This window comes from Zonotrichia leucophrys, chromosome 1 (genome assembly GCF_028769735.1).
Source record: "Zonotrichia leucophrys gambelii isolate GWCS_2022_RI chromosome 1, RI_Zleu_2.0, whole genome shotgun sequence".
NCBI lineage: Eukaryota > Metazoa > Chordata > Aves > Passeriformes > Passerellidae > Zonotrichia > Zonotrichia leucophrys.
In genome coordinates this window covers 16244492-16270001 of record NC_088169.1, presented here as the reverse complement: position 1 = coordinate 16270001, position 25510 = coordinate 16244492, and the positions used below count along the sequence as shown (strand labels likewise).

Below are 25510 nucleotides of genomic sequence, written 5' to 3'. Positions count from 1 at the left end.
AATGATATTCATTATTCACAGACTATTTTTCATTACACATATGTAGGAAAAAATAGCTTTTAAGTTAATAGTTCTATATACTAGGCACTTAATTTTCCAAATATTACAGAACAATAAATCTCTGATGATCCAGTTTTGTTGTCATATTACAACCAACCATTGTACAAAATTATGCAATAGAAAAATTAATTAATGGGCCTGTGCAATAAACTATATGCACTGAAAGACATTTAAATTGATTCCAAGTACTCATGATTTGTCAGCTGGAAAGTAAAAGGGATTGTATCTTCCATATTCAGCAATATCCTTCCATCTCCAAGAGATTAAAAAAAAGAAGCAGAGAAACAAGAGAGCTCTTTCAATAGCCCTGAAATAGTCTAAGGTTATTCACCTCCAAATGCTACTCTATTTTTGGAGTGACTCTTCCTATATATAACCAGTGACCCCACTGTCCTCTAGCATGTGTTTTTGTCATTGCTTTTGCAATTGACTGTTGCAGCCTGTGTGCTAAGGTAGGTCACCCACCCAGTCTGTCACTGGGATTTTGGCAATCTGAAGTCTCAGTTGTACCCAACATGTCAGGTGAGGCCACAGTGCTTTAAAAAAAATAAAATTAGTTAATTTTAGCAGATTGCACAAAACCTATATGGAGTACTACAGAACTTCAGTGTTTCAGGAGAGCAGAAGCAGAAGGAAAAATTTGTTTTCTGGGAAAAAAAAATAGCAAGCAATTATAAGAGCTGGTTTCTATTAATATCCAGTTTTAAGCTAACCCATAAGATAGCCAAATGAGTTAAGATCACAAAGCAAATATATCAATACATTAACATATTGTCTAACTTTAATCTTCACTACTGAATTACTTTGCTAAATGGCACAGCCAAAATGCAATATCATCAAAAATATACACTCCCTCTAACTGGGTGATACCCACATGTGGAGAAATGGAGGCTGAAGCAATCCTTCCATTTGCCCCAGCCACTCTCTCCTGCTTTACTCTTTTTACTTTTTTTTTTTCCTGAGCAAGCTTTAATCCAGCTCATTTTTCAGTGGCATGTGCCAAGCCATGCCCTGAAGGAAGGATCAGTTACCAGCACCACAGGACTGATTCAAGCTGCCCAAACTGAGGGGAAGAGCAGATTTCTGCTTTGGGGGCAGGAAATTGGCTGAAGTTATTCTGCAGCCTAGGAAAGCTGCAGGGCATGACTTCCCTCTCCTCATTTTCCACTTCTGTGTTCTACACAGGATATGAAAGGAGATTGGTGAGATGGGAGTCAGTCTCTTATCCCAGCAACAAGAGAGGAGGAAACAGGCTCAAGTTGTGCCTTGAAATTTAGTTAGGGGAGGTTTAGATTGGATACTAGGAAAAATGTCATCACTGAAAGTGTGGTCCAGCATTGGAACAGTTTGCCCTGGGAAGTGGAAGAGCCAACTGCTCCTCAAGGTATTCAAAGAATGTGCAAATGTGGTGCTTAGAGAGATGGTTTAGTAGTGGACTTGGCACTGCTGGGTTAATGGTTGGACTCCATTATCTCAGAGGTCTTTTCCAACTTTAAAGATTCTGTGATTTTGTAAGTGCCACTGTCCCTTTCTTGCTCTAACAAAAGGTATCTACACTCAGATGGAAAACAATCAATGAAAAAATCGTGAAGTTAAGTAATTCAATGTGTTTCTTTGGCTTAAATAAGCTACCAAATACATAGAGTTCTATATTTGATCAGAATAAAATACTCAGGTTTAAATTGTAAAAGGTATTGATAAACAGAAAATGTATAGATTTGCATCCTTGAGACCTATAAGCATTTGCAGATATAATTTGCTCCATGCATTTTATAAACACCATGAAAGATGAACATTGATGTGCAAAGCTTCTATTATCAAGAAATATTGGGAATCCTACACTTTTTCCACTTCTGAATGCATTTTTGATAGCTAGAAAAATAAGCTAAAGCAGCCCATACCTGCACTGAGTTTTAAAGAGAGTAGAACAGAGGCTATAAAGGCTCCACAGGTAGTATCTGCTGCCAAACTAGTGAAATCACAGCCATTCAGTTGATAATCTGAATGAAATTCTATTAAAGTGTAATGGACAATACTTGCTACAATAATAAAATAGTAAATCCACTTCCAGCACTGTTATATGCCCTTTTTCTCTCCATTTGTCCTCCTTATTTAGATGTTGTTCTTCCACACTATTCCACTGTGCATCTAAGATTATCACCACTTCCCACAATCACCACCTGTGGAGATATTCATTCAAGGAAATTCCCACCCAGTGAACGGGTAATAGAGCCACTCAAAGCTTCTGCCATGCTGTCATATATGCTTTGGAATCAGTAATTCACTTGTGCTGGTTATTTGATTATTTCTTGCTGGTGGAAAGCAAGGCTATATGGTTCTGCCTATATTAAACTCACTGAGGTCATTAAATGCAGGGATTTTGATTTTAGTTTGTATTTCTGCAGCTATCGGAAATTGGGAGCTTAAATTTACATACTAAAGAAAATGCACAGCCTCCCTGACAGGGCCCAAGTAGAATTTTATTAAAGAAAAAGTCCATTTTACTGTAATTACAGCCACATTAATTGTGTACAGCAACATCAGCATCCAGCAGACCTGGACTCTACACTGGTCCAGCTTTTTCTTTGTCTGGTAATAACAAACAGTAAGGAAGAGTCTAGTAAACATGTAGAACATAGAGATGTCACCCATCAATTAAGTCCCTAATTAAAAAACAGTTGATATTTGTTCTACAAATAAACAGATGCATTCATCATTATTACTGTCTCACTGATCAAGCTGGAAATCCATGAAGTAATTCATGAGATAGGGAGCAAGGCATCAGAATAATTTTAATATATCAGTGTAGTACATAAAATCTGGCTTACTGAGCAACCATACTTCCTGAATATGAAAAAATGTTAGCTGTGCAAGAATTGTTCCCTGGTATCCTTTCATGGACCTTTAGAATAGAATATTTCTCCCCATTGCTATGTTTATCTGGAAACATGGGTATTTAAAGGATGATGTTGGTATTTTATTAAAAAATGCCCAGATCCAGGAAAACAATTATTTATAGAAAAAGTTCTAAACTTATTAGACAGGCACCTTCCTGGAAAAATGACCTTTAGTCCCTGCCCCCCAAAAGACCCCAGAAATAAACAGTTAAGTGGTTATGCTTCCTTCCTTACCCCTCTTATTCCCTGCATTTACTATTCTGCCATAAAATGTAGCTAGGCTTTATCTTCCATTTTGGTTTTTTAGTATTTGGGCAAAATAATTTATACATAATGATGACAGAATTTTTTTTTTAATTAGTAGAGAGAATTCACCTTGAAAAAACTGAAATGGGAAATGATATATAAGAGAATCAACACTTTCAGAATGCTAATTGTGATGTTTCACAGAATAGAAATATGGCAGGGCTGAAGGAAATGAGGCGAAATTGGCATTCAGTTCATTTGAAGAAGATTATGTCACAAAAGCCAGAGCTGGATTTCATTCCATAATCATCTTCTATAAGTTTAACAGGTTGACAACAGGCATGTGAAATAGTATATATACTGTCTTTAAATGCAATAATCCTTAAAGATGTCAAATGAGACACACTGCAGACAAAATCTTCTGCATTAGTGCCCATTCAATATAGAGTAGAAATTTAAAAACAACTCAATAATCTGAATGTTAGTTGGAATTTTCAGAAGACTACAATTATTTTAACTATTTCAAGCATCCAGATTCTGCTACTCCCTCCATGCTGTACCCTTTGAGGAAGACGGCCATACTCCCAGCCAGGGTCCAGGCAGCAAATCTCACCCAGAATGAATCACAGACTGTTTTCTAAGGCTTGGGTAATGCAGTTTTAGGAGGAGGGCTCCCTGGCTGCAAGGCTTCTTTATTCTGGGCTGCTCCTTTATTCAGGGCTCCTTTATTCATGTGCCAGGGAGGGCTGCCCACCCAGCTCTGTGCCCTGGGGTGGAACAGCCCAGCTCACCTGGCTCCCCAGGACTGGCACTGCACAGCTGCTGTGACTTTAGGACAACCTCTCCTAAAGCACCCAATTATATTCTCCCATTTCAGTCCTGAGTTTTATCACTTTAATAGCTGAATGTAGAAATGAGTTGCCATAATGAGATCTGCTAACCACTTGCCAGTGCCCTCATAAGGATTTTATTTTTAACAATTCAGAACATGCCAAGAAAGAACTGAAAGGTCAAGAAAACTGAGGAGCTAGAAGAAATGGATATGCTGTTTTCAGGCACCTCAACTTGATACACATGGCAACCAATTTAAATTTCTAGTTTGCTGCTTTTTTTCTGGACCCTTCAGGGCAACGGCCCTACTTAAATTATATAAAGGACCATTACCATATTCCTGATTACAACATTTACAGTCCAGAACTATGTTTATGTGTGATTTTGACTCACTGATGTAAATATTACAACTTAAACCAGTTGGGCAATTCTGTTCCTTTGCATTGCCCTATTAAAATGAGCATGAATTGCAGCATAGAAAGAGGTTTAGACAGATTTTGACCTTCATTATATGAGTCACATTTTGTCCTCCAACCCTTATATTTAAAAACCAGTATTTTCTGATTTTCCAACATTCATTCTGTGTTTTCAGGCAATTATAATATCTCATAGTAAAACACCCTGTGATTTAAAGACAAATGTGCTCCATTCTACAACCTTTCCCCAGAAATATTCTCCATATTTTTCCCTAGTGTGGGCCAAATCTTATTAGATCACTTTTTCTTGCAGTCAGAGGCACAGCAATCACCTCTCCTAACAAATACAGCTCTAGAACAACTGCAAATACAGCTCAAGGAAACTTGATATACTGAAAATTTTTTCGTTTGTTTATTGGATATTTTCAAGAGGGTATTTTAAACTGTCTCTTCAGGCAAGCTAGCACCAGTCTTGCAGGGAGGGACAGAAAAAAAAGAATGGGTATTCACATGGCTTTGGCCAGGACTCCATGATCCACCAGCAAATACTCTGCAGATTAAAGTTTGAAGAAATGCTAAAAAATGGACTTGCACTGACCAGCTTCCAGGGAAGCTCTTGCAATATTTCATACCATCATTAGATGTTTCAGCAGGAATCAATGAAGGCATATGTGCCTTATGTTAGCACCAGTGAAGATTATTAACTGCTTTCATAAATACTAAGCAAAATGTGTAAAGAGCCAGGAAAAATATTGGAAAGATGTGTCCACTTGGCTCTGTGCAACTCAGTCTTTCTGCAAAGCACAGAAACTGCTTTTTGTGGGGATTAACTGATCATTTCCACAGTAGATACATTATTTTTAATTCTTTGTGGTTTATTCCTAAATCACTTAGCTTAAATCCATATGGATTTGAGTATCAGCTGATGCCAAAGCAACTCTGCTTTGGATAGACAAGATTTTTTCAGGATTCCAGAATTTCAAAGTGTGTCTGCGTGTCTGTGTGTGTAATTAGAAGATGTGGGATTGATCCTGCCTTGCAGGAATAACTCAATACTATTTTTTGGAAAGCATTAGTTTTTGATCCACTGTTTTGGTAGGTACACTGGCATTTAGTCAGTGCTCAACCCACTACATCCACTAAGCTATTCTATCTGCTAAATGTTGCTGCCATCACACTGGCCCTCATGTACAAAATTCTTTAGGAGATGAAAAAGAAACACATCACCTAAAGAAAGGTCAAGCTATGCCATAAGGCATGAATTGAAGCTGTTGAAATCAATGTAGTTCTATGTAGGAACAGCAGTTTTTGTAGAGCAGGATTTATTGCCAGTGTAGCTTGTGTTGCTTTAAAAGCATTTTCAAAGCTCAAAATGCCACTGCCAATCCAGACCAGTGTTGGGAGAGATGTGCAAACAGATGCAAGTAACCATTGTGATTTAAGCACAGCCTTGGGTACATGACCACACACTTTCCACTGAGTGTCCCTGAACACTCGTTAAATTTTTACTGTATCTATGCTGTGATTTTTTTCCACTTTCAGACTAGAAAACCGTACTAGTATGTTTCTAAATACTTTTTCACAATGAAATATATGTATTACAATTTGTGAAGACAAAATATGTCTGCAAGAACAAGTCAACGAATCCAGAGCATTGACAAACACATGTAAACTGCACATCACCTTCGTCACTAAAATTTATGATACAATAAATGATAACGATTTCTCATTTCAATACTATGATGCAAGATTTTCTGTCACAGTATGTTCAATTTCAACTTTTAATAAAAAAAAAATCTGTAATATCCATGTAAACTTCAGCATTCTATGAAATGCTTCTTTTTGTATTTACTTGTTATGCATTGTAAACTAAACCAAAGACAGGACAGAAAAGAAATGGGGAAAAAAAAGCCTTACCCTCATGAAATGAAGAAGAGTTAGCCATGGCAAAGAGATGTAAATAGGAAAAGTTGAATGCAAGATGTGTGGAAAGGAAAATAAAGACATCACTGAAAACAGGGAAAAAGAAAACAAAAGAAAAAGTGAGGAGGAATGGGGAATGGTTCCTCTTAAATAATATAATCTGAAGGCTAGTTTTCCAGTGGTTTTGTAAAGAGTGTGAAAAAAGTAAATGCATGGATAACAGAAATAAGAGCTGCCATTATATCTACAATCAGCAGCGATGTTGCTAAGCAGAATTTTTTCAAACTGTCAGTGCAGTTTGGAAAATTGTAATCAGTACTGAATTATCATCAAGAAATTTATATGTGAAGTCACAGCTCTGCTGAACATAGTAAGGAAACCAAGTCACAAGCTAATAACTTTTTTATATATGCAACTCACAGAACATTTTTAACACTATTGCACATCATCTCAGCCTTGCTCAAGCATTTGTGATTTTCCCGATTGGTAAAGTGCAGGGGAGAATGTTTTTAATGGTGTGGGGCTTTCTGGTTAGACAACACTGATCCACTTTCTGAATTTTACTCAGAAAATAAACAAGAAAAAGCCATTTCCAAGGGACCTAGACAAAATGCAAGTTTTGATTCTGGATTCCCAATTCAGCTCAGCATAGTGCTGCTCAGTTGTTGATGGCATTACTGCTTTCATTGTTGCTGATCACTCATTTGTTTTTTGAGAGATGGCATATGGAAGAGCCCTTTATCTTCTCCTTCCCCATCACAGAGGTTTTGGTCTCAACATAGTAAAGAAAAGGAACGAACTTAGAAGTCCCTAAAAAGGCTTCACAGAATAATGAACTGTTCTCCATCCAGCATTGTCTTGCTTTGCTTTAATAACCAAAACTGTCTCCATTGTTTTTTCTCCGTCTCTCTGCTCTGCAGGGAAGGAACAAGAGCTTTAGACTGGCTTTAGGACTAAGAAAGTGACAGCCACCATCCAGCTTAACATCTCTAGTGCAAAGTAGCCAGGAGGTGCTGTGGTTTTCATTTTCAGTGCACAATTTACCATCAGTACTTAGCAGAAGCATGAAAGAGGGTGAGGCAACTTGCAAGAGATTGTTGCTTTTTCCCCTGTTCTCCCTGAGAGCTCTGAGTGACTGGGAATGGTATTTGACTAATGGAATAATAAAGAGGAGCCCAGTAACCAGAATGGTCATGCATCCAAGCTGCTACAAACGCATTTAACTTTAATTTTTATTAAAGGCTACTGCTAAGTCACACCTTGTCTGCCACATAGGTTCAATCTAACTTGTTGTGTAAATCTGGATTTCTGAAAAGACACCAAATGGTAGATTTAATCAAATCCATTTTGACAGGATGGATGAGCCTCAGAGAAGCTGAGGTTATCCTTCCTACAGAGCACAAGATATAGGGGCAAAACCAGTAAGATACATCACTGTTAAATGTTAGCTGCACCCACACAGCCAGATTCAGCAGTGTTTTGGAACACACTGGACAACTCCTCTCACTCATCCATCATCTTTTCTAATAACTCATGTAGCCATAAGACTTTTCCAGCCCATTGTTCTCTTTGTAAATAAATTAAACAAAATCACACACTTACCATAAATCTCTACAATTACATTGTACCATAAACTGCTCTGAACTCCAAACCTCTCTTCATAGGAAAAGACATTAATACACTCTGAATTAGTTTTCCTTATTAAGCCTTGATTTATTGCTCTGGCCTCTCTTAAAATGCCTTTTATTTATTTGACAATATTTTACACAAGCTGTCAAAAGCTGCCTGAAAATTTATAGCAGTTCTGATCTCTGGATCCTCTTTCAATTCAAACCCGTAATTTATTTATTTTTTCTTTTAACAAGTTGTCTAACAGGCTAGAACAACATGATTTGCCCTTGTAAATGCCATTCTCGTTTGACCCTATCAAGTTATACTTATTTAAGTACTCACAGTATTTTATCCTTGAGCTCAGTAGGTTCTCTGTGTAAGTGGTAACAGGAGGACATCAGCTAAACCCTTTGCAACATGTTATGGTTTGGTTTATGGATTCTTGTTGGCTCCTATTCTGCAGCTAAAAAAACCCCAAAACAACCCAAATTCTTCCCTCTGCTACCCTCTGCTCCCACTACATGTTCTGGAAATGAACAAGAATTTTTATAAATCAGATTTCCTGCCTGACATGTAAAGAACAAAACAAAATAAAACCATAACCAACAAAACTGAAAAATACAAAACACTCTAAGTTTTTGCCCTGATAGTGATTCCAAAGGAACTAGAACAAGGAATAAAAAAGTTTACCTCCATCACTCATAGGTAGCATATGCTACCTGCACTCATAACTTTCAAGTAAGCAGAGGCTTATGTGCCTTGAAGCAAATTTGTAAACACAGTTAAGAAACACTAAATGGTAGAATTTGTCTTCATTTTCATACCATTCTTTCTAATAGTCTCTACAATAAAAATGTGCATGCAATTTATCACGAGGTTCTAGCTTTCCATGTTTAAGCCAAATGAAAATCTGGGAAAAACATAATAATTGCTACTCCAAAAGAACCATAGCAACAGCAGAAGCTTTACAAAAAGCAGATCTATGTATGCTGGAAAGCTCATAGACCTATGTGAAATGCATTTAGTGTTCTGATGTAATGTTGCACTTAAAATTCCTTTATAACCCAAAGTTCTGCTTCCAAAGCTGAGGAAGGGGAATGTTTGGTTGTTGAAAGGATGCTATTGTACAGAATGCTTTACTGATAGAGGAGTCTGGGTAGACACCACCACACCAAAATGACATTTCATGCCCTGCTGAAAGGTAGCAATGCTTACACAGGCAGGATCCCTGGCTCTGCCTGAGACAAACACGGATCTGTGCGGGCACAGCTGCGAGCGAGCGCCGAGAGGGACGGCAGCAGCTGCTGGGCTTTCTGAGCAGGGCAGGACATGGCTCTGGGGCTCATGCCACTGCAGGAGATGGCTCTGGGCTCGTGCCACTGCAGGACATGGCTCTGGGGCTCATGCCACTGCAGGAGATGGCTCTGGGGCTTGTGCCCACTGCCCTGGGACACAGCTCACTGCAGGAGATGGCTCTGGGGCTCGTGCCACTGCCCTGGGACACAGCTCACTGCAGGAGATGGCTCTGGGGCTCGTGCCACTGCAGGAGATGGCTCTGGGGCTCGTGCCACTGCAGAGATGCCCTGGCTCATGCCCATTGCCCCAGGACAGACACAGCTCACTGCAGGACATGGCTCTGGGGCTCGTGCCCACTGCCCCAGGACAGACACAGCTCACTGCAGAAGATGGCTCTGGGGCTTGTGCCCACTGCCCTGGGACACAGCTCACTGCAGGACATGGCTCTGGGGCTTGTGCCCACTGCAGGAGATGGCTCTGGGGCTCGTGCCACTGCCCCAGGACACAGCTCACTGCAGGAGATGGCTCTGGGGCTCATCCCACTGACCCAGGACAGACACAGCTCACTGCACCCTGCTCACCCAGGGCCACCTCTGCAGCAAACACCATCGCTCCTGCTTTGCCAGCTTGAGGAGGAAAGAGGGTGAGAGAAGACCAAAAAATAACCTGTTGTTGCTCCTTTCCAGGTGACTTCCTGATTAAATGGTTCATGGGTCAGGAACACAAGTTGTTTACAATAGAAATTTAGACTGCTTTTAATTAGTGTATGCAGCAAGATTTAGCCAAATTGACCTGTTCCTTTGTACTAGACAGTGTAAAGATTACTAACTGCACCAAACCTACTATCCGTTGCAGTATTAAAACCGTGGCAGCACTATTACATCAGTTAAACAAGTATGCCTTATTATTGCTGGCCTTCTCACTTGTTTCAGAGTTTTAAACATAAAGAACAAGAGCCTTCCTATTCAAAATAGCTCACTATTCTATATATATATTTTTTAAATAGAAAACCCCAACAAAACTATTTTAAATAAAGTAGAAATTATCCTTTAATCCTGCAATCTTTTAAAATCTCATATAAAAGCACTCACATTCATTGCCAAATCCTCAATCTGCCTCTTGAATCATACAAAAGTCATTAAAAAGCAGAAATTTGCACCGTAAATTTCTTAGGCAAACTGTAGAAAGCACTGTAACTTACCGATGTCATTGCTTCTTTCAGAGGAGTCTTTCTCTAGCGTGCCAGATACCGTACTGCCCACTAATTCCACTTTTGGACTATCACTCCTGCATTTGGATCAAGAAGAGGAGATGTTTTATTGGGAGATTTTGTGTGGGTTTCAGTAAATTGGTAGCTAACTTGCAATAAATAATGAGAGAGCAAAGTATTCTTCCTTTGCAGCACCCGAGTGACAGCAATGTCAGTGAGAGCAATCTCCAGCAAGTTGGCATGCTGTCCGGATTAACCTTATCCCATTTCTCCTTAACACCTGTCAAAAAAGCCTCTTTTAGACACCCTAGTGTCCGGAATAATTCTTCAGATGTTCACAGCATCTCAACACGAAGGAAATCTAAGGGCAAGGGGACATTATTCAACATCATCTTTGTAGTTTTTTGCTAATTAATTGGCTTGCACAAACAACAGCAGTGGACTACCTGGAATACTGCAGAAAGTAAGAGAACCTCAGGCTAGCACTGTGCATTTCAGCAGTTCTGAGTATTTACTTTTAAATGCAAGTCCTCCACCATGTTTTTGCACTTTTCTTATGAGACTAGACTATAAATACTGTTTCCACAGTCCAAAGAACAATGATCACCTAATTTGTCAGAAATGTCTTTGAATAGCAATGCATCAGGAGCTACTATACTTTACACAGAGGAACTATTTTAAAATCAAACAGGAGGTCAAACAAAAGCAACAAAATTATTCCTGCTTTGGAGAAAATTCTTTCCCACAAGCACTTGAGTTTACTAAAATAATTTACCTACTGAAACAATATAAAAAAACCAACCACTTACCAGTGGTAAGTGGGTAACTCAGTATTGCACAGGTCACTCAAATCTCTGATATTTACTGTGACAACAACTGTTCAGTTAATGCAATACATTGTACTTGCCATCATTGTCAGGTCACTTGACAAATACACTAGTTTTTCCACAATGACTATTCCCAATGTAACACTATAAAAATTATGGTCTATGTAAGGTACCCAACCTAGGGGTAAAGACATAGATCTGCCCCGAAACAACCCAGGCAGATGTGTACTATACATTGCAATAATTAGCTATTGACAAAAAAATACGTAGTGAGCTCACAAATCTTGTTGATTTTTTCATTGGTCTCTGCTTTTGATACCATAAGCTGATGACAGATGGCCTGAACCTCAGCTCATGGCAGCAGCTCATGAGCAAAACACAAAGTGGTTGGAAACCCTATTTCAGACTTCAGGGAGGCTGTGATAAAGAGCTGAAAATTTTTATTAAAACCCAGAGGAGGTCATAGATTAAGTGAATATATATCCCATTAAACCCTGTAATAGGGTGACCAGCGAACAAAAAAATAGAAAATCAGATTAATACCAAACTAGTCCTCCACAGCTCTCAAATGGCAGGCAGTCTGCATCAGGAAGGACACAGAAGAAATTTAACACATGCATAGAAAAATGTATTAATTGGCAAGATGATAAATAAGGGTATTTCCAAGTGATCTACCAGAACAATTAGTTTTCTTATTTTTTAGTCTTTAACTTTTTCTTATATTGCTTATGTATTTGCAAACCTATAAGAAGCAACATAGTTTCTTGGCTGACAGAGCAACGAGCATCTGACTGCATACTCTGTTTTGCACACAGTCATTTCCCAGCAATCTGAGAGCACAATGTGAGCTGGAAGCACTCTGGGAAATGTGTGAGCATGGCGTTGGAGAGATTCTTAGAATGGCACGATTTTGGGCTGAAAGTCACAACATTTACCATTTGCCTACAAAAGATACCAAGATATATGGCAACAGCCCCACAAAAAAAAAACCCAATCCTGCTGTCAGAAGAATCAACAGACTCATTGTGGCACCCTGCATCCATAGTGCTGTGAAGGGAGTGGAGCCCTCCCTTCTCATTCACAGTGTCCCTCTCTGCTTGTGCCCATACACACAGGCTGTCAGCTTGACCAGACAGATGATCAGCCTGAGAGAAACCCCACACTAATAGAAGTCCCACTGCAAATTGATTAATTGCCATCTGGAGCAACTCCCTGACCCATATGGCTGTGCAGCTGCACAAATGCCGGTGCTAAACATAAGGAAGGCTGTGGGAATGGGGTGCCAGCACAAGGAACCCTGTTAGCAGTGGCATGGACATGGATTGGTTTAAACTGATTGTAAAGATGCACCTTCCATAGGTGTTTATGGCTTGCCAACTCCAGAAAATTGACTTATCTATAAATTGTATAATCATGGTATGTGTAAGTAAGCTGTGAAGCCTTTGGAACAAACTAACAGCTATTCACGGTCCCACATATTTTTTATCTGCCCTATTGCCCTTGAAGCCCTACTCTGCCTCCAGTTAAGGAGGATTATATTTAAATGGAAAAACAATCATCACTACAAAAAGTCAGTGAGATGCATAAGATGCAAGCCACTTAGTACAGAAGAAAACCCTCTTTGGCTTAGCAGCTGCCATGGAAATCTCACAGGACCCACTTTGTAACTATAGCAATTTTCCCCTCAGGATCATGTACTGGTTTTGGCTGGGATAGAGTCAATTTTCTTTAGAGCAGCTTGCAAGGTGCTAGGTTTTGGCTTTGTGCTGAAAACAGTGTAGATAGCAGAGGAGTGTTTTCATTGTTACAGGGTGTTTCATTGAGCGGCGCTTGCAGAGTCAAGGCCTTTTCTGCTTCTGCCATCCCACCAGGGACGAGGGTGGGGGGACAGGGAGTTGGGTGGGGACACAGCTGGCCCCAATGGACCCAGGGATGTCCCACAGCACAGGTGCCACACTCAGCATGTAGAGCTGAGGGAAGAAGGAGGTGGGGGGTGTTTGGAGTTATGGCATTTGTCTTCCCAAGTCACCGCTGCAGGTGATGAAGCCCAACTTTCCAGGAGATAGCAGAACACCTGCCTGCCCATGGGAAGTAGCAACACTCTTTGCTTTGCTTGCACATGCATCATTTGCTTTTCCTGTTTTACTGTCTTCGTCTCCACCCACAAGTTTATTACTTTTTCCCTTCTGATTCTCACCCCCATTCCACTGTGGAAATGTGAGTGAGTGTCTGTATAGGGCTCAGCTGCCCACGAGGTCAGCAAAAGTTCTGCTGATTCAATTTTTCTTCTAATTGCTTTAGGTTTTTTAGATTATGGAAATGGATACCACAAGGTCTTAAAATAATTACTATCTCATTAAACGGAATGGATTTAAAACCAAAACACCTTTACTGAAGTAACGGCTTCCTCTTGAAGCTTCATATTTCTTAATTATCCAAGTAATTAAAAGTATTTTCCATTTTTTCTGTGCTAGATATAGGACCACTAAGAAAAAAAAGGTTGCTGTTTAGGTGTGCCTTTTGCCTTTGCTAACATGAAAATTGAAATATCTTAAAAAATACATGGTTACTTCATACAATTTTGTAATTAGGGGAAAAAAAGGAAACCACAAGAGCAGCAAAGTAACCTTCCAAAATTCTAAAAATTGCTAAAAATTTATAGCATGTTTAAAATATTTCAAGAAAAGGATAGAACAAAATAATAGTTACTCCATTGCATGCCTCACCAGTGAACTGAACACTGTATTGGTCTTTCCAAGACATCACATAGTGAAATCAGAAGATTGTAGCAAATATTTCTATTTCCAAGTATGCCCAGGTGATCAGCAGGTATGGACTGTATTTTGGAGCAACTGGGCAAGCATGTTCAAAGCCAGCTCCAAAAGAAGCTGTGGCAGTAGCACCTGGATAGAAGAGTAAGTTCTCAGGGATGTACTGCCAAAGCATTTCAGTAAGACGAAACGGGGATCCCAAGGCAGGAGCCTTTTTTTCTTCTCATTTGCCCCAGATTTCTCACTAAGAGCATTTTTTTATTTAACCATATGTGGAAGTATGAAGGGAATCAATGTCTAGCATTTCACTCTAACCTATACTCTAGTCTGGTATTTAATTCACCATTACTATTACTACTTGAACTCCAGTAGTTCAATAGCAGATAATTTTCCTAACAGTACAATAGTAAAAATATTTTCATGCCTATATTCTAGTTTTTCTACAAGATGCACAGCTTGCCCACTTTAGGCAACAGTTTTATTCTGTTTTTCATCTAATTCTATTCACTATGCATAAAGGAAATCTACAGTGCACAACCCACTTGCTGATGACTAAAAGGTAGCCACCTAGACCTGCTTAGGACTACAGTGAGGCCTTTAATTTCTGCAACCTTTCCTCTAGCAGAGAATAAATGGACTTGTGTTGGCAAGTCCAATTTCTCAGTGCCTCTCAGTCTTCTCAAAGACTGTAACCATCACTGATAAAAAGCATTATGTAACTGCAGAGTGACAACCAACATTAGAGAATAATTACTTGACAGCACTATTCTGCAGTGGCACCAGCTAAAAGAGCATTGAAGATGTGTATTTTGCTAAAGTTTGATCTAAAATGATCAAAGAAAGCAGACTGAAACCAGGCTGACAGTATTTGAAATGTGCATTGCCTAATGCTGTTCCTCAGCAAAATCCAAGCTTTTGTATTGACTTAGTGCCCAAGATAAGCTGCAAAAATTTCAGGTAAACTAAGAAAGTCAAGATCAGAGTAACATTCTGATGCAGGCATTTCCCACACTGTTGCAGCAACAGTAGAATTTCTGCACTGTTGCAGCAACAGTAGAACTTCATCAGTAGAAATGAGCTAATCATGAACAGAGTAAGACTGCTATTATTGAGAAGTCAGTTATGATCCAGCCAGGTGACTATAAGGATTTTCTTTTTTCTTGTTGTTCTTTAAATACAGCTTACTGTGAAATAAATCGGGACATAAACTGCAAGACCTAAATTCTTTAAATGAGTGTTTTCCCCACTGATCCCAAAAGCATTGGACAGGAGAAAAGCAATACCTTGCATGAGTCACAGGCACAACTGGTCTTTCTGGTCGTCTCGGGGGCAAGGTGCCAGGTCTGGACACAGCGTTGGCTTTGGGGGGCCGGGGTTTCTTCGGAGGTATAGCAGGAACTGAAGGCTTCTGCAAGTCTAACTGCTTTTGCTCTCTCTCTGATCTTTCTTTAAATCAATCATTTCCAGAAAAAAAGAACAGGGATATTATTAAGTGGAATTCATTTGCACTCACAAGTCTACATTCAAAGAAGAAATCTATAGATAGACTGTATACAAAGAAAAACCTTTCCATTTCTGTTCTAAATCATTCTTTATTTGATATATTTGCCACAAATCAGTTGCTCAGCCTGCCTGGCTGTTCTGCCTGGAACTCCTCAGCCAAAACATGTGTGCAGCATCTTGATGGGAATACTATTTTTTATTTTAGTAACTTACTGGTTTCTGAGTGTAAAGTACAAGAATGGCAAGAAATTACATACCATATGGTACAGCTTCCCACGAGCACAACTTATATTAAATTTTAATATGAAACAATAGTAATTTAGAAGTTTTCAAAAATAATTATGCAGAATATTCGTAACATCTCTTGGACAAACAGAGAAATGCTATTTTTGGGAGGGGAAAAAGCATGTTTCAAGTGAACAACAGTTAAGTGAAAATAAAATACAAGCAGAAAAATTTAACAATGTCTAGCAGGATGTAAACCCCTCAGAAAAATCAGACCTATTATTTAGGTTTTAAGCACAGACTTATATGCTGAATTTTTTAGCTTGCTGATGAAAACCTAGATCATTTGCAGAACAGATTATGCATAGTTAGGGAGTGCCACCATGCTAATACCCAATGCCAAAACATGCAGCACCTGTGCATGTGTAAAGTAGAATACACATTAACAACTCTTCTAAATAATGTGCTCTAAATTCCTAATAAAAAACAAACATGTCAGCATGTTTGCCACACCCCAGAAGAGCTGATTCTTCTTAAGGAAAGGACAAAACTCACCAAGGAACTAAAGTTCTGTTCTTTATATACTACTATTTCAATACCCCACTTCCCTTGACAATGCTGCCTATGATATGCTGTGAATGTTACACCTCTGTATACATCTAAGAGGTATTGGGAATGTTACAGGATATTCCTTAATGGGTTCTTAATGAGAGCCCATGAATGAGAGGATCATGGAATAAATCCCCAGAAACACAAGGCTCATTAGGTTTGGAATAGTCCAGCTAGCAGCTATTGCTCACAGGCAGTATGCTTTGAGCAGATGCACTCATTGGGTCCTCACTAACACCAAAGCTTTTCCAGCACACTGTGTAATTTTTACACACTTAATCCTATGACAATTTCTACTGCGTCAGTGTCCAAGAATCTGAATTGTATGAGGGACAGGCTGGGCAGTGTGCCAACACACAGCTCAAAGGATGTTCCTGTGCCACCCCTGCTGTCACACCACATGAGCCATTCCTGCCACTCCCTGGTAATCCTAAATGCAGGCACTACGCCTACAGCCTCTTTTCAATGTTTAGAAAAGTTACAGATATTTATAGCCCAGGAGAGTAACATATTTAAATTTCCTATGTTGTTTTAGCAGTTGGCTTTTTAAATCTTATAATGGCAAGCGAAGGGTTTTATTGCTAAGATAATCACAAGAAGCAGCACACATAACCAAAAGTAAACCTATGCAGAGAAAATAGCTAAAACACTTGTCAGATTGCTAAGATGTATATCCAGAAACAGATCTTGGTACAAAGTCTGAAGGTTCTGTCACTAAATTATAACTGCATTTAGTCATGTACATACACGTGCCTTTTAAAAGGCTGCAAGTTCAAATACTTAGACATTAAAAAATCCCATAAACAAACTTGTTCTTACAATCTAATAGTCCACTTAACATATGAAACTTGGCACCATCTTCAATTTGAGAATAGATGTAGCTATTTTCCTGAGACTATTCACCATTCACAATGAACACAATGAAACCATTAAAGGTTTAATTTGCTTGTCCCTGCTCTGTGTGGTACTGTGTCCCATTTCTCACAATGTTCAAACATGGCTTTGAAGGATTTTTTCGTTTCTTCGCTGCCTTGCCTGTGACTTTTGTGGCTATGATAATGGGGTGATTCATAAGCATTAATGACTGTATCTCCACAAAATCCCTTTGTGATGCAGGAAAACCACCAACCCAGCTTTCAACTAGAGAATCAAAGAACACAGATGTTAAGAAAAAACTACACACTAATCTGGGGTATTTTACTTGATCGAGCACCTGGGTTTTACAGAGCCCTGGGCTTTATACAGCATTTCATGTATTGAGAGCAAATCTCCCCTGGCCTTCAGTGGTGGCTGCATGTACTCAACAGCTCTGGATGGGTTCAATTGAACACCCTGAATTCGCTCCATAAGCAACAATGAGAGCCTTTCCAAAATGCCTATCATCACAGTCTATCAGAGTGGAAAACAAACATCCAAACAATACACTCAATGGAAACAGAGAGTGGGAAATGAGGATTTGGTTCTATTTCCCTCATCTTTCTGCAGAGAACAGGCAGGAAAGCACATTTCATACCTTTTTCTTCTGTTCGATTAGGAAGACATTCTGGCCTTTCGGGTGGTATCTTCTTGATTTCATGCTTTCGATCTGTGGTCCCTGCCAAAGACAGAAAAACTTGGAATTCTGACCAAGCCAACAAAACAGTGACATAAGATTTAATTCTGCAATGTCTTAGGCTTTTTATATTCCCCAATTTGAAAATGTCTTGCTAAAATTGAACATAAATTTATATAAAATATTTGCCTGTACCATAATGACAAAAAAGCAATTGGATATTTATGTCTTTATAAACAAGTTCACAGTTTCCAAAGTGTGCAATCCCAAAGAATAGACACTCACTGACTACTCTATGGGGGGAAAAAATCTATAACTGCAGATTTTAAAATGAGGACAAATCCTTTATCATCACAGACATAAATGAAGAGCGACTCAACAGTGTGCAGAAACATTAGGAAATCAATTAATTGAGCAATGTCAATAGAATGCATGATGGAGCTGACTATACAGAGATTATTTTACATTAAATTAACACATCCCTCCCCTTTTTCTCCACTACTAGTAGCTGTTCACTTCCACATATTAGAAGGAGGAGAAGAGCAGTACTGGCAGCATTGTGCATGACTATTTTAATTGACAGCTTTTGGCCTGGAGGTGTAAGCCCCTGGCTTCTCCCGCCTCTGTACTGGAGGCCCTGACATTCTGTTGCTTCAAGAAATATGAGAACTTGTGGCACCAACAACGGGAAGATTCTGCAAAAATTTCCTGGCACATACAAGATAAAATCTTCTAATCCCCACGTTATAACAAACACTTTATTGGAGATTGGCTTTGCTGCATTGGCTAACCACTAGGTGCTAATGCCATTTCAACTTAGTAGCGTTGAAAACTGCTTTAGGTAATACTATTAGCATTTCAATAAAAATTACAGTAGATGAAATCCAAGAAAAGCAGAGAAGGCAGGGCAAGGAGCACAAAGCAATTTTTTGTTCCAATTTATTCTATTATATGCAGTTCTCCAGTGCATTTACATTTTCTGAATGTGCTGTTGGACCTCCCTTCTGCAGCTGGTTCCTAGAAATCAGTCATCAGTGGTGATCACCAGCCATTGTTTCTTTACCCAAGTGTGCTGTTGGACAGGCAATAGTACCACATACCATGCCAATAAATAATACTAAATTCTCATTTATGGTTGGATTTGATAATAAGGGTCTTTTCCAACAGAAATGATTCTATGAAAAAGACTTCACTCCTGAGAGGAGAAGCTGTTGCTCCTAAGCAATAAAGCCTTTCAAACCTCAAGTTATGCAAAGTACAAGTCAATGTATTGATAATCTTGCACACACTAGTGTGTTCAAAGAGAAAGACACATAAGTCTGTACCTAATTACAGTATGATTAACAGTCATCATTAACACACAGAGGGACATTTTCAGGCCAAGTCTAGAACAATTAGCCTGCAGCCACTGAGGAGCTCCCAGACTCAGTTGTTCTTCCTACTTGCATTGTGATTAATTAATTAACACCCAGGCAGCACCATGGTCCTGCCTTAGCTCCCAGGGGACAGTCACCTTCAAGGAAGCTTTGGGAAGCTCTGTATCAGCTTCCAGAGGAACTCCAGATCATTGCCACCCTTCAGTCTGGACACAGTTGTGTTGCTTACCCAGATACCCAGTGAAATGCCAATGCTTTCCAATGACTCGTTCATTAAGGAACTTGTGCCCCTAAATTTGGCTCTCCAGTGTTCACTTGCTTTGTAAAGTGCAGCACAGATGTCTGGCTGTTTACTGCTGTAGAGATTATAAATTTCTATCTCTACTATAGTACAGACACCTCTTTACACATATGCCACATGTACCACAAAGACAAGTTCTAATCCTCTGCTTTGATTTTATGTTCTGCATCAGAAGATGCTGACATTTAATTATATCGGCTGCAACTGACAATTTAAAATTTATTCATCACACTGTGACTGGCCAAATATGCAGAAGCATTATTGAAGTTGTTGCCTTCTATCAACAGTAAGACCTGATGTGGAGATGTGGTAAAATACAGTATAATCTCAGTGAAGAAATAATTTGACAAAGTACAGGATGTCAGGATGATTAATCCTAATAAACATAGGATGATTTTCAGCTCTAGATATGTATCAGAAGAGACTCTTGTGCCTGATCAGCCAGGAGTTGTCAAAGAATGAGTATTAAATGAAATGAAAATGAAATTAAATGAATGAAATGAAAAAACTGCAAGAGTCTTGGCTTTCACATAGACTTCAGAAGGCCTTAATCAGATTGTCTGCATCCTTTTTACAGCCATTTTTCCTTCCTTCAGAAGGAAAAGTGCTATGGTGACATACTTAAAGCATTGTATGAAAGCAGGTACCTATTAAAAGTGTTATTCTCTAGTTATAGCAGTATAAATTGAAATACATAGGAAGTTTATAGAGTTTTTACAAAACACATCAAGCTTTAACATCAGCGGTCACTAAGACGTTGTTACACAGGCACCACTAGATGGCAAAGTCATACTGCTCTCTCTGGACACTGTTACTGATTTAAAGTCAAATTTATATTTCCTTGAGTCTCAAGACAGAATGAAGAACAAACCAGGGATGTCAATAAACAACACAAATACTTATGGTCATGATTCTGTAGTCAAAGAACTGCATGACAAATTCAAACTAGTTAAATTATAGCATATTAATTCACAGTAAATTGTGTATTGGTATAAGCTGCATTTCTACTAACAGTGTAAGTCTATAGGAGAGGAAAATTTACTTTTTAAAGCACCAAAAGCTGGAACACATCACAGTAACAAGAAAACTATCTGGAGATTGGACACATTTGTTTTGGTTTTTAATGTGTGCCTGCAGTGGGGGAAGCAGTAGTGCTGCTGCAGAGTTTTTACAAACTGACTGGACTTAAGGGATTAAAGAATTCCAGCCACAGTTATGTGTTCACCACAATTGCAATACAAATGAAAACTCTGAGAGCATCCCCTGCCTTGTGATTTGTATTTTTACATGAATGGAACTGGAATTTGGTTTCTGAGATCTGTCAAGTGAGTAGATTCTTTAATTGTTTCTAAGTTTCATGATAAAAATAAATAATGCAGGCACTTTTGAAAATTAGTATGAAGAGGTCCTTTTAAAATTACAAATAGAAGTATGTTCAGCTCTCAATAACTACACACAATTCAGTATAGCAGATCACAAAATCAGTTTTGATAGCACTTCTGTTTGGAAAACAGACTCAGCCCCTTAATACCTTTTCAACACATTTATCTACACAACCATTCAGGATAATTCCTTTTAGTTTTACACTTAGGGCTGTAAAAGTATTGAAAACCAAGAATCTATGGCCTAAAACCTGGAGCAGCCAGCCAGATCCAGCATTCATGCAGATCTGCAAGACTCAGATTGCAGCTCAGAGGAGGCCACTGCATGACACTATTTTATAGATATTCTAAAAAGCTCTGTGTCTCTAGAATAAATCAAATCTGTAGTGAATGCAGTTTCCTCCTGCAGGTATTGTCAGACTCCACATACTGTGTCTGTACTGAAGGACATGCACACAATCAACTCCAGTCAGGGAACAAAACCAAAACAATTTGAAAAACTGAAGTATCACACTTGCTCTGATTTAACATGATTAAGGGGCAAAACAGGTTATTTTAAAATGGTATAGATGGTTGAGTATTTAAATACATTTAAAGCCAACCAGAGTCTTTCAGGGTTACCAACTATTGTGATTTCATTAGTTGTAGTCTAGACATCTGCTTGTCAATTTTGATACAAATGAATTCTATACAGATTTGAATACACTTAATTTAGATTGAGATGTACTCACTGACACATGCTGTAAAAATTCAGCTGCACTTTACCTGATCCTTGTTTGATGACAGGAGCTGATGGAGGTGGTGGTTTCTTCGGTCTCTAAAATTTAATAACAGAAGAAAAGAGGTTGCTTCAAAAGGCCTGTAAATCTCATTCATACAGAAGTTGGACTTGATCATAAAGTGCTTAACATTAATAATTACAAGTCATGAGACTACAGACCTGTCACATATTTTTCCTGAAATAACTTCATTAACATGAATTTGAAGAGAGAAAATAGCATTGACAAATAAAATATCATTTTTATATTTGCAACTGAAATGTCCTGCTGAGGGGTTTAAAAAGTTCATTTTATGTACCTTAAGACTGGAGGAATACATGACCTTTGGTCTAATGAAGTAGTCTATTTCTTTAAAATTTAACCTTGTAAATATTCACCCATTTTGGAAAAAAAAAACAAACACAAAGAAACTCTGAGATACATGTGGCAAAACCTGATGTATTTTCAGACCCATAAATGAGGCAAAAATGCAGAACTCAGAAAATACAACAGAGGTTACTCTTTCTTCACTTACTAGGAAAAATTTAGAGTTCCAGTTGTGAAAGATCAGAATTTTAGATGTTTGGTTAAATGAAACTAGTTATTCTGACTAATCTGTCCTTTTAACACTTTTGCCATCTCTGTTAGGATGATTTTCCTTATAGCTCTGTAATGGTAAGAGTGAGAAACATGACCACCAATGTTCTGGCAGTGCCTGAACAATTCCTCTTCACCTGAGTTTGGGGGACTGATGTCTTTTCCCCTGTGCTGATGAGTGTGAATGCATGCACAGCACACTGGCAGTCACTACAAATATCTTGGACTGAGTACGGAACCAAATGGAGCATCATGCTGGATCAAACGCCATACTCTATCTCTCACTTTGAAAAAAACCCAACTATCAAGGTTATTGTAAAGAAATTCTAAGGAAAAAAAAAAAAACATTTTCCCCCCTTATGTTTGTTCTTTTTTTCTGATCTTTCCTTTGCTACAGATTGATCACAAACACTTTGACTACATTGCTGGCTATGTTGCAATGTATATTGTCTCTTGGAACAAATGTGAAATGAAATGATTTTTCCAGATATGCACAGCTTTGCCAAACTTCAATCAGCCATTTAGAGTAGTATTTTCTCTCAAACTCTTATTGATCCCTGCCCTCCCCTCAATTATTTTCTATCTATCTGCCAAAGCTTTTGAGAAAGATCAATTGCTTTGTTCACTTGCAATAATTAGTTCAGTGTCTGCCCAAGAACTCTCAGATCTTGGTCTGAGTGTTGAAAGAGAGCAGATTTGCTGTGAAAGCTGAGTGCTTGCCACATACCCTTCCAAGGAATCTCTCTCAAATCTAGCAAATATATTCATCTCTGGAGTAAATAAAATTTCAGCCCAGACATGGTAAGCCTAACATCCTGAATCTCAAAGTTGTCATCCAGCAACCTTCAATTTTCTCCTACCATCTCACCCTGACCAGATCACCTCCCATCACCAACCTGATAAAGATGTGGCCAGGAACTCAGGAGATCAGAATGATCTTCTACAGCCTGGCTGCCATGGGCCATTGTCCACAAACACTGAGTCCCTTGCATTCTCAGAGACACTTCTAGATTAATTCAGGCAACATGGTTTAAGGTTTAAATGCAGAAAAGGGAATAAAAATTTGGAAGGGAAATGAGACAGAGACAATGAATGTCCTGTGATAGGCATTAGGAGGCTGCAGAGGGAAATAGCTAGTGCTGAGGACTCAACAGTACAGTACAGGCATTTGGGGTTTTATTGAGGAGTGATCCCATTGACTGACCATACATCAGCAGCTGGAATACAAGAGATGCACTCCCTTAGCACATCTTTTGGCTTAGTTCTCTTCTGTAAGGGCTCTGTGTCCCCTGAGATGTCTTCCAAAGCATGACAGGTGCAGATGGACAAGTGACACATTCCCTATGGTCACTCCTGATTAAAACCAAAGCACTTATGTAGAGAGACACAAAGGAGAAAGGGTCTCATGGTTCATTTGACAAAGTGGCTTTAACTGGAAGCTGAAGAGGGAAATAGATTGGTTCAAAAGGACAGATCAAGGTCAGAAAGGGTGTAGGGTGAAGGAGCCTTAAAAGACTCCTCAGGGGAACATGGAGGAGCCAGAAGGATTTACAAGGATCTGTGGCTGGATGAGATAACTGAGAAAGTGATGGAGACAGAATTTACAGAAAGGAAACCGGGACTGATTGGACAAGAAGAGAACAGATCTACAGAGCAGGGACAAAGAGTAAAAGGGGAGAGGAAAAAAAGCTGTATAAAGAAATTTGGTGTAGGGATAGAAAGTAAATCCAGATGGTGATTTGGACTCAGGTAGTAAGCTCAGGGGAAAATCCTGTAATGGAGACCACCTGAGAGGTGGAGATATGGACTAGGCAGTGAATAGAAAAAACCTGGAACAAATAGGCATGTGTGGAAAAGAGTCAGGCTTGGAAAATTGGGGACTGGACAAGGAGGTGGGAAGAGATCCCAAGCTTTTGTTGAACAGACAGAAGAACTACTACAACAAATACTTTCAGACCATGGGATGGAATCCAAGGTTTCTGGATCACATCAGAAAATACCTGACAAAATCACTGGTAAAGTATTTATCTCCTTCCCTTTTAGCACTGATTCAAGCAAAGACAGATGGTCTATAGTCCTACCAGTTACTTACTCAAGTGGCCAGATCTGTGGCATTTCAAAAATTAATAAAATTTTTTTCTCCACAGTTAGAGCAAACCTAGCTGTAATTTCCAAGTGCCTGACTACCTAATTTACTTTACAAGTTATAGTCAATTGTACTCTAAAAATCACTTTAAAGATACATAATTTTTAAGTTCAAAAAGACTGAATAATTACACCACACAAAATGGACACCAATAAGGATTTTTTTCTTCTATAATAGGCTCACTATGTCTTCAGGTTTTTGATTTCTGCCTCTTCTAGAAATCACCTTCTTTCATTTTTCAGCCTTAAGCCAGGATATGCACTTTGCTGTGGAATTGCCTTTTCATCTCCCACAGTTTTTGCTGCTCTTCTCCTTTCCTTTTCAAAAATTATCATGTTAGCCTCTGTGAGTTGTTTAACAGTTGCTTTATTAAGCTTTCCAAGTTATTTAATTTTTGCCTTCAGCATCCAATTTTATTGCCAAAGAGGGAAGCTGGGTGTCAGTACGTTTTGGTTTTATCACAGAAGGCTTACACTGTCACTGTGAAATACTCATCAAAAGCCTGATTGCAAGCTTGTAATATCCCACTGATGACTCAAAAGGTTCCTAAAAATGGAATGGTCTTTTGGGGGAAGCAATCCATTACTTTATTCCAAGAAACCACAAGATTTCTAAATATTGTCTGGCAAATAACAATGCCACATTTTTCAAATAAATAGGAGCTGAAGAAACTTCTGCATAGGTTTTATACCTTCTTTTTTAGTAATTCTGAGAGGTAAAGAAACTTCTGAGATACCAAAAGCTTATTGTTTTTCAAATTTCACAGTTAAAATCTCACCCTTTTTGTTCTGGAACAGTGCTTGACTCTGTCCATCAGCATGCAGGTGATACTCAACTTTTCATATTCCATCACAAAAACAATGAAGAAGATTAAAGAATTCTGGATATCATTGCATGACATGACTCATTCCTGGGACCTCTGGTTCTTCTCTCTCTCAAACTTGTAGGACACAGGACAAAGGGCTTTCAGAGC

General features: G+C 38.8%; 1 protein-coding gene across 5 annotated transcripts in view; it reads right to left on the bottom strand.

Moving 5' to 3' along the window:
* SH3KBP1 (SH3 domain containing kinase binding protein 1) overlaps window positions 1-25510 on the bottom strand; it is a 212147-nt gene that overhangs the window by 9826 nt on the left and 176811 nt on the right. For all 5 annotated transcript variants that reach the window (XM_064707594.1, XM_064707574.1, XM_064707585.1 and 2 more), the window contains 4 exons: window positions 21802-21853; window positions 17939-18019; window positions 15372-15534; window positions 10482-10567 (listed from right to left, as the gene is read on the bottom strand). In XM_064707594.1, coding sequence (XP_064563664.1) covers window positions 10482-10567; window positions 15372-15534; window positions 17939-18019; window positions 21802-21853 — 382 coding nt within the window. The remainder of the gene's footprint in view (window positions 1-10481; window positions 10568-15371; window positions 15535-17938; window positions 18020-21801; window positions 21854-25510) is intronic.